This window comes from Callorhinus ursinus, unplaced genomic scaffold (genome assembly GCF_003265705.2).
Source record: "Callorhinus ursinus isolate GAN/ISIS: 27379988/994484 unplaced genomic scaffold, GSC_fseal_2.0 scaffold1, whole genome shotgun sequence".
Taxonomy (NCBI): domain Eukaryota; kingdom Metazoa; phylum Chordata; class Mammalia; order Carnivora; family Otariidae; genus Callorhinus; species Callorhinus ursinus.
The window spans coordinates 37,480,427-37,498,380 of NW_027397063.1; the positions used below are offsets into that span (position 1 = coordinate 37,480,427).

Genomic DNA, 17,954 nt, shown 5'->3' on the forward strand with positions numbered 1-17,954 from the left:
CTTATTTCTAATTGAATTCATCCCATCCCATTTTATGTGTGATTACAAATCACCTTAATTCTTTTTTAGGATACGTTAGGAGTATACATAAGTAAATAGAGTCTCATCATTTGAAGCAATTATGTAAGGCTAGATTTAGATTTCCACATATAAGGAAGGGACACATGAATTATCCAAATCAAAGAAGAAATGATGAGGAGATATAGATGATAAATGACCAGAATTTAAAAAGATGTTCAGTAAAAGTCCAAGTGTGTGTGCAAGGGAAAATATTGTAGTAAGAGAAAAGAAAGTATTGAAATTAATCCAGAGGATAAAACACCAAGCCACAGAGATGTGATAAAGAACCAAAAACTCTACATTAAAAACATAAAAGATGAGTTACAAAAAAGAGAAAATGAGTTTGTGTTAGTATATCTACCTAAATTTTTACGAGATTTACATAATTAAAAATATTTTATGATGGAAGAAAATTAAAGGGTTCAAGGAAAAGACATATGAGTAGAGAAAACATTGTGAAACAATGAAAACATGTTGCTCTGTTGTCTTTGTACATATGCATTTCAAATGTGTAAGGTATTTTTCTAAACTAATAACTCAGGTACAATTCATGCTATGCCAATAAGAGGAGTCTGAGGCATTTATGACTTTATGTAAGATGATAGCAAGGCACTGAAAAATTATGAGGGACAAACAGCAGTGAAAGAATGTCCCACTGCAGAAGTGTAATAAGAACGAGAGGACTCCACCCCACCTGCCCACATCAGAACCTGGCCAGGGTGCAAACCCAACCATGTAACGACACTGAAAGAGAGCCTAAAGATTTTAGGAAGAAGTGTTCTTTAGCTTGTAACTCATTTTTCCTCAACACAATGTATCTTTCAATCTTATCTCTTTGCTCACCTGTGTTGTATCTCATACCAATCTGACCATGAAGTAACGGTGTTATGGTAGCTGCCCATAGATTGTGTGAAAGGAGGCCAGATATTTTTCTCTAAGACCTGGGTTGGCTTATTCCCTCCATACAGCTTCCTCTAATTTGGTGGGAATCAAAGGGGAGCATGAGGGGTTGTGGGTTTTTGTTCTTTAATTGGGGAACTTTCCTTTCATTTCCCCATTCTAGGGATTGCCAAGGAAACCATGTTGAGGTTTTTCAGCCATTGGTAGCAGGCCCTTCAAGTGTCTCTAAAATATAATTTGAAGAAAACAAAAAGTAACACTATAAAAACTGGAATTTTGTTTGTTTGTTTTAGGTTTCTTTCTTTATAAACACAAATATGCTCAAGTTCCTCTACAACTCATGAGATGCCTTTGTGGTTGAGACAGAAGGCTGCTGCCCTTAGAAAACATAACCCAGAAACTGTGGTCAACTTGTTAGATGGTCATTAATTTCAATGTAACTTCTAAACTCCCAAGCTAAAACCTTAAAGAGGTCACATATCTGGGGCATTGTCCAGCACCCACTCTCTGAAATACCCACCTTCCCCATATACCTAGATGTCTATGAAATCTGTGACTATACAGTTTGAATTTTATGAACACTAATTTTACTTATTAGCATATATAGAAAAGATACTTGAGTGCTACACAGAAAGTTCTATGAATCCTGAAGAATTATTAGAACCTGTGAAATAATTCTTTTTTCTACCATATCTGATCTCTTAAAGTAGAACTATTTAGAACATAACATGCATTTAATTAATCTTAACAGTGAGGTTAAAAACAGGAAGAGCTCTTTAAAAACACTGATAAAGTAATGACAACTCATGATAAAAAATTAATGTAACAGAATGGAAAGTTCTTTCTGATAAGAAACACCTACATGATGGAAAAATATGCATAAAGAAAATGATGCTTTGAGACCCTAAAAAAATCCATGGCTTTTACTTTTTAATATTTGTATTAATCTAATAAATGAATGCCTACAGTTAAAAATCAAATATAAATAAAGTCTTATAATGAAAACAGCCATTTTCTATCTCATTTCTATCCACCCCAGTCCTGCTCTCCAAAGCAATGACTTTAAATCTTCTAGGTCTATCTTCTGTTTACCTCCATATTTCTAAATAATAAATTTAATCTCTTACCTGTCTGAAGATATTAATACTACAGGTCTGTTTGTCTGTTGTCTCTGCTTATTTCTCTCTCTCTCTCTCTCTTTCTCGTATTTGGAGATTTTCCCCAAAAATCTAATGATCCATTCCTCTAAAGAGGCACTAAAAACTGGATTGGGTGCCCTGGGCGTGAAGAGATGGGTGTGCAGAGACAGGGGTATGTATACAAAGGAAAGAGTTAATCATTTTGTGGTGAAAACACCAAAGCTCCCAGTGGTAAAGTATTATTTTTTTCCTTTAGAACTGTTCTAGATAATAATTTTCTAGAAAACAGCCCTTGAATCTCCTGCCCAGCTGGAAGACAAATTCCCTTGGAGAAAGAGGGTGAGCAATGGTTTTGAGCCCCCAGTCAGTAGCACATTTTCAAAAAACCCATTTTCAGTCCCAGCCTGTCCTCTGCCTTTGAAAGTCTTAAATAACAGGGAGAAATGCTTAAGATATAAAGTTAAAGGGGAAACATCAGGATACAAAATTATATACACAGTATGATTTACCTATATTCAAGCATGCATGAAATAGCTAGAAAGAAATACACCAAAATATTGAGTAGTTTTGATTATTTCTGAGTACTGTATAAAATGTGATGGTTATTTGCTTCTCGATACTTTTGTTTATTTTCCAAAATTTCCACAAAGTATAAACATTAATTTAAATATTAGGGAAAAAAATACTTGTTTTTTAAAAAAACATGTATCAAGATGCCAACAAGAAAACCCACAGAGGTGTATGTTGATATCTGAGTAAAGTTTCTCAGCTCCTAGCTTTAAAGGTTTACAGCTAAATATTTAATATTTGTTTACATTTAGAAAATATGAGTAGTATGCTAAGAAATTTCCTATTGATATGTTGAAATATTGAAATGGCCACTTGAGAACTTGAAAGTGCTTTGCAAGTCCTGACTCAATCCTTCTCCCTACTCACCTGAATTTGTGTTGTCATTGGTTTTTCATTAGTTTTATCACCTAAAAACAGCCTATGTGAAAATTACAGCCTGGGGAGTATACTCAATAGTATCCTAATAATGTTATATGGTGACAGACGGTGACTACACTTTGTGGTGAGCATTGAATAATGTATAGAACTGTTGCACTGTGTTGTACACTAGAAACTAATAAAAATTGTCAACTACACTTCAATAATAAGAAAAAAGTCTACGGTCTAGCTTTGTATCTTTTGAATTTTATACAAATGAAATCATACTGTATGTCTTATTCTACAGGGTTTTTTCTTCACTCCATATTATGTTTGTGAGTTTTGTGGATAATTCTGGCATTTATATTTCTATTCTAGTGAATACTTTTATTATCACATTTTTATTTATCATCTTAGTTTTTCATTTCTTTAGACAGTATCCATTAGTTCCCTCTAATATCAATAAGAAATTAGCAGATTTACATTTCCTCCCCTGTAACTCCAGCCAGAAGTCAAGCTGTATTGTTTGTATGTTTTCTTTGTTTGATTTATCAATATATTCTGCCTTCTGATTTCTCCACTTTCATTTTTAGTCCTTAAAAGTAAAAATGTACACCATTTATATGGACAAGCAAATTTTGAAATTTTTTGATCATGTGCTACTAATTTTGACCCCTAAAATATCCTTGCTTATTTGTAAATTAAATATATGCACTAATGTACTAATTTATTATGGACAAATGATTAATTACACACAAAAGTAGAATTTTTGAAAGGATAAAAATGTTTTCTTACCTTTCTTCACTGAATTACCATGCACATTCCCTAGAGTAGAGACACTCTCCTGATTTAGATGAAGAGTCCTCAGTCCTTTCAGGATTATGTATCCTTTTGAGAGTCAAATTAGCATTATGAACTCTAAGGAAAATGCACCCATTTCACATGATGTCGGGCAAATCACAACTCAGGAACTCCCTAGGAATTCAACATAATCGGATGTTGAATGAAGAGAGAATGAAGAGAAAAATGAAACAATAGAGCCATTTGCCAAGATATAAACATGATAGTCAAACTAACCCTGCTTGATTAAATACGCAATAACGTGTTTAGATAATCCCTCCACTAGTACCATAGTTGAACGAAGGTGCGATCCCCAACAGTTCTCTTATCTTCTCTCCTGTCTCCCTCTCCTTTTCTGTCATGGTCTCCTTCTCTCATGTCCCTCCTCTCCCTTGTCTCTCCCTCCCTGTTCACTTCTCTTCACTTTCTCTTCTGTCTCCTCCCGGCCCCCATTAAGCCCCCAAAACCCAGGATTAGCTTTTCTTCAACGAATGTGCTCCACCTACTGGTACTTTAAAGAATTTCAAATTTAAATACAATTTGAGAAACTGCGATCAGATATGTTAATGGAAATTATTTTATTACCTAAATTTTAGTACCTCAGAAGATCTTGGTAATTTATGGACTAAGATCATTTCTAAAAATCTAAACTTAATACGTGATTTATCAAACATATTCACATGGAGCATGTATTATTTTAATATCCTCTCATATGGGACCCCTGGGTGGCTCAGTCGGTTAAGCATCTGCCTTTGGCAGGGTCCTGGGATCGAGCCCTGCATCGGGCTCCCTGCTCCGCGGGGAGCCTGCTTCTCCCCCTGCTTGTGTTCCCTCTCACTCTCTCTCTGTCAAATAAATAAGTAAATAATCTTTAAAAAAAATTCTCTCATATGTAGAAACACAGCTATCGTAATGTTTTAAAACTTATCACAATCATATCCAACTTGTCTCTTTTTTATAAGAGATTTGTTTATTTATTCAGATAGAGAATGCGAGCAGGGAGAGGGGCAAAAGAAAAGGGAAAGGGAGGGAATCTCAAGCAACCTCCCCACTGAGCATGGAGCTGGATGTGGGGTTCGATCCCAGGACCCCGAGATCTCGACCTGAGCTGAAATAGAGTCGGTTGCCAAACGGACTAGGGCACCCAGGCGCCCCCAACTTGTCCCTTTCTGATTTCCTTCTTCCCTATTCCTTTGGCTCAGGAACTTCTCATCCTCCTTCCCCGGACTCCTCTTCCCAAGTTCATTTTTCTGCCTCCAGTTCAGTCTCTGACTTTCCTCTCTTACTGCACTCCATGCACTTCCTTGGGTGACTCACCTTCTTCCCCTTGTTCAATTATTGCCTTTCCACAAATAATTGGTAAATATTTGTTTCTAGATTGAACTTCTGAGTCTTAGACGCACATCTCTAAATACTAGCTTGCAGGCACGTCAAGCTCATCCAAACTGCTGTCCTCTCTTCTGTTCATGACATCTAACCTTATCCACTGCTATTGAACAAGCCACCCCAAATTTAATGACATAAAACAGCAACCATTTTATTATGTTCACAGCTTCTTTGAGTCAAGAGTTATGACACAGCAGGGTTGGCTTGTCTCTGCTCCACATACCAGGGCGTCAGCTGAGAAGATTGTCCTGCTGTTACAAGATATCATATTTCCCTCACATTACCAAAACGGTGGAGAGGAAGGTAAAGATGAAAAGAAGGTCCTTGTTCTTTGTTTCCTAGAAATAGTCACATTATTTTTAAGTATCACACTCATGTTAAATAGCATATCAAGATCAAGTTCATAATAAAGAATAAAAACTACTTCCAGCAGAAGTTAATTTGTATTGATATAATTTAAAATGTTCTTCTGAGAACATTTAAATTTTTTAAGATTTTATTTATTTCTTTGTCAGAGAGAGAGAATATCTACTGCAATTTTTATTTTAATTTTTAAAAATGTTTCATTTATTTGACAGAGAGAGACACAGCGAGAGAGGGAACACAAGCAGGGGGAGTGGGAGAGGGAGAAGCAGGCTCCCCGCCGAGCAGGGAGCCCCATGCGGGGCTCGATCCCAGGACCCTGGGATCATGCTCTGAACCAAAGGCAGACGCTTAATGACTGAGCCACCCAGGCACCCCTCTACTGAAGTTTTTAAAGAAACTACTTTAGCTACAAGCAATTGATAAGTTGGCTTGAAATTTTGTATATTAAACTTATTAGAAGGATGTCAAACAGCAGACATGGAACATTCTGAAAACCTCAGGCTGCCTCACCAAGTCAGAAAAGGAAAGCAACTTAACCAGTCTGCATTTTTAATTTATAGATGCATTATTCCCTTGCTGTTAAATAGAGGCATCCAACTGATGCAACTTTATTTATAAACTTTAATTTGATACTTCCCTCACCATTTCATAAGCAAATGTGTCTGTGACAGAGACGATGTTGCAACTCTAAACTACGACAAAACCAATCTGCTTTCCTAAATGACTGTATTTGTGTCAACTCCTTGAAACCATGATGGATTAAACTGTGTCAACTCTTATATTCAAGCATGTTTTGAAGTATGAATGGAATTAATAGGTGAAGCATTCTTTAAAATGCTGATTACTGATTCATGAGCTTAACTTCTAGAATCAAAACCAAGTACATTGATTGGAAGGTGAAATGAAGGTTAATTACCTTGCTCTGCTGGTCTGCTAGTGTGTATCTGGTATTAACTAACCTGTAGAAACAGGTCTGTGAGGTTTTATATTGTACGCCCTATGACTTGGTTTCAGGTAACAAAAAATACTAAACTTAGTCAACTATCTATAAACGTCTAAGCTTCACTAACTTAAAGGTGCTAATTTAGGTTTATTATGAAATGGGAATTTTACAAGTGTGTTTCTTTAGGAAGAGGGATCAATTTTTTAAAAATGTGGGATTTCAAATGCACGGTACTTAAGTCAGGGATACTACAATACATCCCTGAAAACCATTTCTTTCTTTTTTTTAAAGATTTTATTTATTTGACAGAGAAAGAGAGAGTTCACAAGCAGGAGGAGAGGCAGAGGAAGAGGGAGAAGCAGGCTTCCCGCGGAGCAGGGAACCCGATGCGGGGCTCAATCCCAGGATGCTGGGATCATGACCTGAGCCGAAGGCAGCCGCTTAACGACTTAGCCACGCACGTGCCCCGTGAAAACCATTTCTAAATGGGTTTTAAAAGATGCGTACTTCTCTTAATGGGAACTTCTCTCCTCACAGACTAGGAATAAGACAGTTATATAGAAAGCCAAACGATACTAAGCTTAATTACACAATATATTGGTAAAACAGTGTTGGGAGACAAGGGTTAACAAGTCATTCACAAGGTAGCTGGCACTATAAATAAGGAAAGACCCACCCTAGGTATTTGGGAGTAATCGTAGTGTATGTTAAATGACTATGTGCATACAGACTGTGAGGAGAGCAATACTAAAGATGAGATGTGTGGAGGGGTAGAAGAGATTGACTCCATGGCAGGTTTCTTGGAAATCTGAACTGGGCATGAAAGGATGGATGGAAGCCTGAGAGATTCCAAGCAGGGGTGGCAGCAGCCTGACTACAGGCCAGATGGGAGAGGTTTAGGAAATGCTCAGCAGCATGAGTGGTGGGTATGAGGTCTGAGGCCAAAGTGCGGAGGAGGAATGTAGAGGAAAGGGCAGAAAAGAGAGGTCAAATGGTGGATTGCTTTGAATGTCGGGTTGAGTTTAGCATCTTTTCTGTAGAAGGGGGGTTGCCTAGAATATTTGAGGAGGGCAGTGATAATGGGATTTGAGGAAGTTATTATCTTTGGGGGGTGCAAAACAGTGGTTTTATTAAAGCCCAGGGACAGAAGCCATGGGCAGAAAGAGCAACTGCCCCAGGGGTTGTGCGCCCGGCCTCATTATTAACTTGGGAGTTGGGGGTAGGGAAAAAGGGAGGTTTGCCAAAAGAACTTTGACATGCTAAAGATGAACTACAAGATACTGGAAGCCTTTGCCATTGTCAAGTTAAGGTTGTTTTTCCCTTTAGTAGGACATTAAGAGAATGGAGGTCAGAGTGACCAGAGACAGGTAGGACATTGCCGAAGTTCAAGTAAGAGGGAATGTGGGACCAAGGTAGAGTGGTGGCAGTGGTCAAAAGATTGGGAAGTCAAGAAATATTTCAAAGGTATACGCAACAGGATTTGACTAGGGCAATGAAAGAGGGAAAGGGTCGGATTTACTTTGTGGTTTTGGGATCTAATTCCCTTCCCCTTGAATCTGGAGCTGGCCTTAGTGATCCACTGGTGACCAATGCAGTTTGGAGGAAGTGATACTATGTAACCTCTCAGACTAGATCAGAAGGCAACCACGCTGCCTCTGCCTTGTCTTGTTTGCTGGAATACGTGTTCTGAGCCACCTGAAGGCACCGTGGTCTACATACAGTCTTGAGTCTTGAGCTGAACCTAGCCTTCAAGTTGTCCTAGCCTAGGCTTAGAGGTGTCAGATGATTTCTGGCTTGATCAACTGTAACGGCAAAAGACACATGGAAGGATAAATCATAAAGGAACAGATTATTCGGCCTTCTAATATGGCGCTCTTTAGCATAAAGAAGTTTTTTCTCTTATTAAACACTTGGTTGCATTAGGTGGGTAAGCTGAGTATAGTGATGGATATAAAGTAGTGGTTAGAAATTTGCTCCAAAGCATTTACATGCCATCCCCCAAATTTCCACCCCTTCTGACCACTAATATGCATGTATAAGAGGCCAGCAGTTAGGTGTTCAGGCCATTTGGAGGTACACCGTGGGCCTCTAGCAGACTCAGAATAAACATCAATATGAATTTAAAAGAGAAGTTCATTTTGAATAAGAGTAGAATGATCTATTTTCCAACAGTTACTCAATTCTTTTTCCCCCCATAGTTCTCATCTATAAGAGAAATACACGCTTATTGAGTATGAAAAACTGATACTCTGAAATTTTGAAATTTCATCTTAGTCCAATGCCCAGACCTGACAGTCCTAAACACAATTAAATAAACTAGCAGAACTATATGCCAAGAGATTTTTATTGTAAAAAGTCAACTGAGGTTTATTTGAACATTTGTTCCTATATGCCTGTATTTTTTCATTTAATCAGCTTTATTAAAGTATAAATCACATATACAATAAAATTCCATGATTTTAAGTGCCAAGGTCAGAGTTTTGATACATGTAAACAGTCTGGTAACCACTACCACAATCAATATATAGAACATTTCCATCCCTTCAAAATATTCTTTTGTTCCCTTCCCAATCAATCCCCTAGTCCTTGCCCTAGCAACCACTGACGCGCTTTCTCGTTTGAATTTTGGATTTTCTAGGTTTTCACATAGCGTAGTCATACAGTGAGTTCTCTTTTGTGTCTGGCTTCTTTCACTTGGCGTAATGCCATTTTACTATTCACCCAAGTAGTTGTTCCTTTTCACTAATGAGTAGTATTTTCACATCCTGATACATCATCATCTGTTTATCCAGTCATCTGTTAATGGGGATTTCTGTTGTTTCTAAGTTTTGTCTATTGTGAATAAAGCTATGGAAATCTGAGTGCAAAACTTCTATTTTTCCTAGGTAAAGTACCTAGGAATGAGGAACCATGGTTTTAGTACTAAAAATATTTATATTCCTTTTATCAATTATCCTTTAAAAAATAAAAAATACAAACATTTCTTAGCCATATTTCATAATAAAATTTATCAGCGGATCTGTTGTAAGATAGTTGAAGAGTTCATATATTTTCCAGGCCTAAAGAGTCACACACAATCACATACATTTAACATATTCCAAGGTAATGCTTAATAATATGTAGGAAGATACTATTCCTTACAAACTTCAATATATTATGTAAAATAAAATACACTCAAAAAAAAAAACATTCATACTATTATATGAACAAAGAAGCTACACTAAGAATTCTGTTGTGATTTTCTCTTAAGGGCAAAGAGCTGCAGAATCTCTAATTTAAAAAGACGACAATTTTAATTAGTCCACCTTCCAAAGAAATATATTTATAAAATGCCTACACGCTTCTCACACTAGTTATGTTGACTTTAATTAACAAAGAACAATATCTCTCATTTGCCAAATGAGAAACATTTCCTAACTCACAACATCCCCAGGATTGTTCTTAGTCTGAACTTCCACATAGAAAAATGTGGAATAGGAAATTTTAAATATCAGACTCCAAGGTTTTAAGCTCTCACATTCAAAAGTGCAGAGAATCCAACATTAAATTATAGTTCTTCAAAAATCAGAACCACATCTTAGATGTCCCTTATTTAAATAACAGTGATGTCACTTCAGAGTTAACAACTACAGGGAATCACTGAATTGAAACACATGGAGAGATGAAGAAAACTTCAAGTGTTCCTAAATATCATTATAAAAATGAACATTTTACAATATTATGATCTCTAGAGAAAGACATATAAAGATCATGATCAACGAAACTTCAGTCATGACAAAGTAAAAATTTTACCTTCCTTTCAAGCTGCTTTCTAAACTTTATTAAGTCTCAACCTCACTGAATTAATGAAAATAAAATTTATCCCACAACAGATTTTTAGGGCAGAAACAAAAACTTCAACAAATACATGAAACGAAAATAGCATGAGCAGTTTCCTGATACAAACCATATTTAGATACCCTTAGCGCAACACTTGGAAACTCAATTTCATATTTTGTAAACTAGTCATATGAAATGAGTCTAAAAGTATAAATGAGTTTTATATCAACCAATTGATGCTGACAAGCTGCCATACCACCACCTGTCGCTGGCAGCTTCCAACGGAAACTTGCAGTACTTAAAACACACGTCAGCATCTGCCAAGGAAGCAGGCTGCAGAGTGAAGACTAGAGCTCGAAGACAGTGGTTATGAACTGCCACACAGTGGCAAGGCTGCCAGCCCGGGGAACGGGGCACACATTCCGTGTCCCCCAAGCCCCAGGAAGGCTGCTCTGTGTGCATCAATGCACCCAGTCTCTCGGATGGCGCAGAACTTCCAGAATTTCCGCTTCTTTGGAGTTCTCTGGGGTTGAATGCATGTACTCCCACCTATAAAGGTCCAAAACAAAAGCAAAACATGTACTACTAATAAAAATTATAATGAACAATACACACACCTCTTTACTTAAAATCGATGAAAAATAAAATTCTAAGAGTAAAAATGTCTTACACCTCCTTGTCTCCAATGTACCTAATATGCCTTTTACCCACTAGCCTTTTTTAAAATAGTTGCTGCTAAGGAAATAAAGTATTTTAATAATTCCTGAGCATTCTTTGCCTAATATTAATACCCCAGAGCCAAAATACACTTACAGTATAAACCAGGGTTTCATAAATTGTAGACCCTCCGATGATCCATGGGCAAACTTTGTTTTTTAGCTTAATACTTATGCATTTATTTTAATGTGTTACTTCCTATTTATGGCAATAATATCGGTTTGCGTTTTTAAATAAATTCTCTCTCAGAAAAAATAAGAGTAGAAAATTTAAGTAAATAATACCTCAGATAATATACAAATATAGTCAAGATGGTTAAGCTCTAGTATGAAGTCTGGCAGATACTGGCTTAGACCAGGGGGTAGCAAACTTTTCCTGTAAAGTGTCACATAATAACTTTAATTTAGGCTTTGTGGGGCCACATACAGTCTTCTGCATATTCTTTTTTGTTTGTTTTTAATAATCCTTTAAAAATGTAAAATTCATTCTTAGCTCAAGGACTGCACAAAAATACATCACAAGTGGACCTGAATTCATCTTACAGCCTGAAGTTTGCACACCCTTGGTATAGACTGTAAGAAGCCAAAAGTGACCTGTCATGGTAACTATTCAAATGAACAAGGGACTGAGGTATAATCCACCCATATCTGCAGCTTAGAATGTACCTTATAATTAGGGGCCAGTAGTAATCAAGAAGACTACTGGAGGCCTTAAAAACTTATCTCTACTTTTTGTTCACATCTCGTCTCTGGGGTGGCAGGAACACCTAGCAGTGATGTGCATGAGAGCTTTCAGCTAAGGACATGAGACCCCAAGAGCAGCAATTATACAAGGACAGAGCCAATGCCATTTGGAAGGCAGGCACAACCATACAGGGTACTAATCTCACCAGGCTAGGTCTGGACAGCAGAGCAAGGCAGGGCATTCCTCCAGTGCCATACAGCAGTCCATTCTTACTTGGACATTTACACTCATAGAAAAAAGAAGATTCTAGCTCTTATAAAACAAGCAATGTAATTTTTCTTTTTTTCTGATCTTTTCTATTTCAATCTGGACACACATCATTCTGACTTTCATATAGCCAAAAAGTTAAGTTAATTGCACCAACATAAATATATCTGTCTTTAAAATTCCCCCCTGAGGGGTGCCTGGCTAGCTCAGTCAGTTAAGCATCTGATTCATGATCTCAGCTCAGGTCTTGATCTCAGGGTTGTGAGTTCAAGCCCTGTGTCAGGCTCCACAATGAGCACGGAGCCTACTAAAAAAATTCCCTCCATAGATTCAATTAACCTTTATGGAGACTCACCACAGCAACATATAAAGCAAAAAGAGAATGCCAAGCACTGGCAACAATCCCTTATACTTTCGAACAAACTTAATACTTCATATTGGAGAGTAAGACTTTTCCTTCAAATAAATACAACAATTTCTAACAAAATTAAGCTGAAAAACCTAACATGCTCAAATAAATTTGCTTTGCCCATAACTCTTCCTAGAAAATTACCAAGTAGGCAAGGACACCACCATCCACCCTAACTTCTTACTCCCTCTGTCCTTTCCCAGCTGTCACCCACAAAGCCATGTCATTCATCCTGCCGTTCATTCTTTAAAAGAAAAAATTATTTTCCTTATTATTTGACTCTGATTTTATTATTAAAATCAGCAAAGTCAAAACCAATGAAGTCTTTAGGTTAGACATTTGCCGTGTTAACGTTCATGTTTTGTAGGGGTTAGTGGACTGAGAGTGGAGGAATAATTATGAGTAATTCTTACCGAGCAGTTAGAGGTAAAGACATCAAGATGCTTTCAATCCTGGATCCTGGAGTGAAGAGGCCAAACTTTGTACCCCGATCATACAACAGGTTAAATTCTACATACCTGACATAAAGACAACAAATAACATTAAAGGCCAGTTGAATAAAATTTTTCTTAAAACTAGCCCATAACAAATACTCCAAAGGGGGTGGGAGGTTTCTTCCTTCCCATCACCCCTCCCCCTCTCAGTCAGCTGGAACGGGCACAGGGAACGCCAGTCTACTACAGCCAGCCAGCTGAGTCTTCTCCATCTGGACAGGCATAAATAAAAGGGTATTCTACCCAACAAACAATAGGATATAGATTTGGCCCCAACACAGAGCAGTTATCAAACAAGAAGGTTATGTTTTCCAATAAACAGAATGAACACAAAGCTGAGAACTTTAAGGCACAAAAACAATTAAGAGAAAGAAATGGCACCCTAGAACAGTTCGTTCTGGCCTTCCCCCGTGGTCTGAGAGGTTTCAGAAGACTTCATTTTACCACCTATAACTTCCACATACTAAGATCTAAAACTTTTGTAATTGAAAGGCCAAGTACAGCTAACGGCAATCTATTAATAATTACTAATATATCCTAGAGATTTCCTTTTCCCAAAGTAGTTAATAGCATTGATAAGCAGTCATATAATTCAGTCTCCTTGCAGATTAGCAGCAATCAATAAGCAGTGGTTGAGTTGCAGTGCTCAAATTTTATTTTGCTAAGAAAAATATCCTTAGCATCAACTAAAACTTGGTTCAATAAATTTACTTCCATTAACTGCCATGGGGTCAGATCTAAACTCTGTGTAGCTTAAAAATCTCTGACTGCCTTTAACATCATGGGATCTTTTATAAAAGGTTATTTAAACTTCAAAGATAATTTTTACTACTGATATGGATTTAGAATGACCCATAAAGCTGAAAATTCAATGAATAGTCCCCCTTTCAGATCATTTCTCAACTCATGCAGAAACTATTCTCTTGGTCTAAACTTCCCTCAGATAGTCTTGTTTACCCACTGATTCGTCTTTAATCACACCTGGAGGAAGATAACCTCTAGAATCCCAAAATACTTGAATTTTTAGAAAACACACGTGTGTGCAAACATGCCAAAAGCCCTGAGAACATTTAAATAAATTATATCCATGGATCCCTTTCTAGGCCTCAGTATTGATTCATCACAGATTGAATTTTGTGCATTAATAACTAATACCTTCTTATACCTGTTTTAAAAGATAATATAAAGCAAAACTTCTTACTTTCTTCCTAAGACCATGGAAAAGAATTTCAGCCTTCAGTTACCTTTTTTCACCCCCGATGCTGCCTTTCTGAAACATGGTATTTAAGGGATGGCTGTGATTCTCTAATTTGTATGGATGTCTCTTTCAAAGGCCCTTGTAGGGAACTCCCTAAATGAATTTTCTGTAAGGATCCCTGTACTGCTTTCCTTTTTTTGAGTGAAGAATGCCTCTCTGACTCCTACCAGGTTTCACTTAGATCTAATCTTTCTCTTCCTTCTCGTATATTTATCCTCTCTGAGGTGCCTGCAAACCATGAACCTCAGCCATTCCCTTCGATTTAACAGATGCCTAAATTTTATCCTGTTTCCCCTTCCTAAAACACAGCAAAGAGACAATAAGTTAAAGATCTTTAGTTTCTGGAGTGCCTGACTGGCTTAGTCGGTAGAGCATGCGACTCCCGATCTGGTGGTTATGAGTTTGAGCCCGACGCTAGGTGTAGAGAGTACTAATGTACATACGTACACACACACATACAATACATAAATACAAACATACAATCAATCAGTCAATCAGGGAAGCTCCTATTTGGGGCAGAAGGAAGTGGAGTAAGTGTAACCTGTGAAGGATACAGATGGGGTGAGGAGCGTCGTGTGTAAGAAGGTGACAATGCTGACAACCGTAGGGAAGAGCTGTGGTTTATCTGAAGCCCCAGAGTTTAGTGCCATGTTAAGGCCCAGAGATAAGGGTGGAAGAAGGAGGTTCTCTGTGAGAAAGTCACAAAAACCAAAACCAACACAAAAAAACACCAAAAAGAACACAAAACATGGTTCCTATGTCTCAGAAGTTTTAAGGTTTCACCTAATTCATATTCACAAAACTTGTCAGCTTTGCATATAAAATCCTATGCAAAACTAGAACATTGCCCTTTCCAAAGGTGGTTTTTTTTTTTAAACAAATTTTCATTGGCTATTTTATTGACATAACTGTTGTATTAGTTTCAGGTGTACAATATAGTGATTCAACAATTGTGTACATTACTCCTCGCTCATCACCAAAAGTGGACTCTTAATCCCCTTCACCTTATTTCACCGACCCCCCACACCTCCCTGTTGGTAACCACTAGTTTGTTCTCCGTGCTTGAGTCTACTTTTGTTTTGTTTGTTTCTGGCTTAGTCGGTGGGGCACAAGACTCCTGATCTAGGGGTTGTGAATTTGAGCCCCACGTTGGGTGTAGAGAGTACTAACATACATACATACGTACATATGTACATACAATAAATAAGGGAAGCTCCTATGTGGAGCAGAAGGAAGCGTCTAACATATTGGCTGGCACATAGTAAGGACTCCATAATTAGTTAATATTGTAATTAACTATAAATAATTTCTGAAATGATTATGTCCATCATAACAACCTCCATGAAATCTTACAGATGAACGGAAAAGTATGGGATTCCAAATTTATAAAGCAGCAAAAACATTAAATGATGCCCCTATCTTGGCATAAGGCTGGAAGGTATTGCTAGAAGACTAAAAGAAATCAGCTGAATTAAATTCAGCAAGTACCACTACATGGCTGCTATGAGTTGCTAATGTATAAATGAAATAAATTTTGCTTTTTTTAAAGTTTTTATCTCTGTGAGAGGCAGAGAGAGAGAGAGAGAGACCATGGTGGTGGTGGGGGGAAAGGGGAAGAAGCAGAGGGAGCCAGAGAAGCAGACTCCCCACTGAGGAAGGGAGCCCGATGCGGAGCTCGATTCCAGCACCCCGAGATCACAACCAGAGTCAAAGGCAGACGCTTACCCACCCAGGCGCCCCAACTTTGCTCTTTTTACAGTACTATTGCACACAATTTTTAATATTCATTTAATATTCATCTAATATACATCTAGTTTTAAAAAAGCAGCTCTGGATAGTCTTAACACAACCCTAACAAGACAACAAGCACCCACGATGACTCCAAATGCTCCACCTTGCCGCGCCAATTACACAACAGGGCGACCCATCCTCCTGTCGCCACTCACCGTCCTCTCCGGAGCTGCTGCCACAGCTTCTCCCGGGGTGTGAATGAGTCATCACAGTGCTTTTTCACAAGAGGAATGTAAGAAGGAACGACAGCCTGGGCGCAGCTCTGCACAAAGTGAAACACTTCCTCCTTGGATGGAGAGTCAAGGTCATCAAAAAAGATGCCCCCGATGCCCCTCCTCTCCCCACGATGGACGATAAAGAAGTAATCATCACACCTGGGAAACACAGCGGGGCCATGGCAAGGATCAAAGGGGGGAAAAAAAAAAAACACATGAAAATCAGTGTGAGCATTTCAGCGTGGCGCTCTTTCTTTGACTCACGCCAACACGGTGTCCTTACTTTCTGTCCGGCTATGAAAACGAAACTAGGGCTTTCAACGGACTTCCTGTAGTCAGCACCCATGTAGAAAATGCTTACGCTTTCATCTGCGAAGCAAGGAAGGAATTTAACACATGTCTATCGAAAGCATATGGAACTCTAAAAACTTTAGTGAGGAAGAAACAAAGAGCCCAGTATTAATAGGGTATTTCTTAAAACAAGTGATGTGACTGCCCTCGGCAGCACTGTGGCTTTTGCAGGAGGCAAGACAAGAATCCTCTACTAGCAGCAACACTAACCAGGTCTGCGTCTGGGCGCCAACCCTTCAGCTCTTGAGTCAGTTCTTTCTTCACCGAGGGAAGGTACAATAGATAATCTCTAAGGTCTCTTTCAGCAATAAACCGTGGAGGCCCCAGAGCATGCAGGGCTGAGGGAGGGGCTGGTGGAAGGAGACGCTCAAAAAACACCTACAGACGTACAAAAGGTTCCCCCTGTGAGCCAGCACATCAAATGAGCCACCTGGTCTTGAGTCTTCCCCCTCTTTGTGCCGACTAGAGCAGGTTTCTTAAATGCTAAATTTGTAGACTACTTTACATGGTTGAAATGGCTTGTTAGATGATCTCTAGAAGAATAAGGATCTCTAAATAGAAAAACCTGAACAAAAACTAAAAGCTATTTAAAAGGTTCTATTAAAAATAGCCTTAATAAAAAACCTTAATAGCTTAAAAAAAAAGGGTAGCAGCTGCAAATCCCTAGAGCTGATGCACTGGTCTAATTCACCTGGACTGTGCCTTGTTGGCTTTCCTTTACATGCACATTTTATTAACATAGTTGAAGTACATCCTGAGCAACGTTGTGAAGTCAGCTTTAACCAAATCACACTATTTCAAAAGCTCCATGAAGTTATGAAATTAAGAAATGTTCTAAATACTTACACTAAAAACTTCTTTTTAACTAGCCTGCATCCTACATATCTTAGTAACTAATGTCGCTCAGATGGGGTCATCTCAATAACAGCAGTAAAAGGAAACCAAAAAATGATGTCACCCATACCCGTCCTCCTCCTGGAAGGATGCTGATTTGTGAGAGAAAAAAAAAAAACACCCTCCCTCACACATCCAAGCTTCCACAGCTGTGCCGTTTTCAAGGGCAGTACCAATCAGAAGGAGAATATGTCTTTTCCGAGGATTTTAAAAAACTGAACTCCAAATCTTACATAAATATCAAGATTCCAGTTATTAGCTCTAAAAGCTAAGCAAAGCCACCCCCCCAAAAAGACAAACAAACACCAAAACCTCTTCTGTTCTTCCTTTTTCAAGAATGCCAATTAGCTCTAAGTAGAATTGGGGGCTTTACTCTTATTCCAAACAATTTATGCCTAGACTCCATTTCACATTTACCAAATATCCTGGATCTCCTCACAACTCATTTCCCTTTCCTTTAACATTAGAGTTTCTTTAACAGAGTTTCCAATCCC

At 38.1% G+C, this 17,954-nt stretch overlaps 1 protein-coding gene across 3 annotated transcripts in view; it reads right to left on the reverse strand.

The window, feature by feature from the left end:
* Positions 1-9,177: 9,177 nt before the first annotated feature.
* Positions 9,178-17,954, reverse strand: part of CPOX (coproporphyrinogen oxidase) — a 65,378-nt gene continuing 56,601 nt past the window's right edge. For all 3 annotated transcript variants that reach the window (XM_025873241.2, XM_073892463.1, XM_073892469.1), the window contains 3 exons: positions 16,156-16,374; positions 12,871-12,975; positions 9,178-10,929 (listed from right to left, as the gene is read on the reverse strand). In XM_025873241.2, the coding sequence (XP_025729026.1) occupies positions 10,842-10,929; positions 12,871-12,975; positions 16,156-16,374 (412 nt within the window). In that variant the 3' untranslated portion in view covers positions 9,178-10,841. The remainder of the gene's footprint in view (positions 10,930-12,870; positions 12,976-16,155; positions 16,375-17,954) is intronic.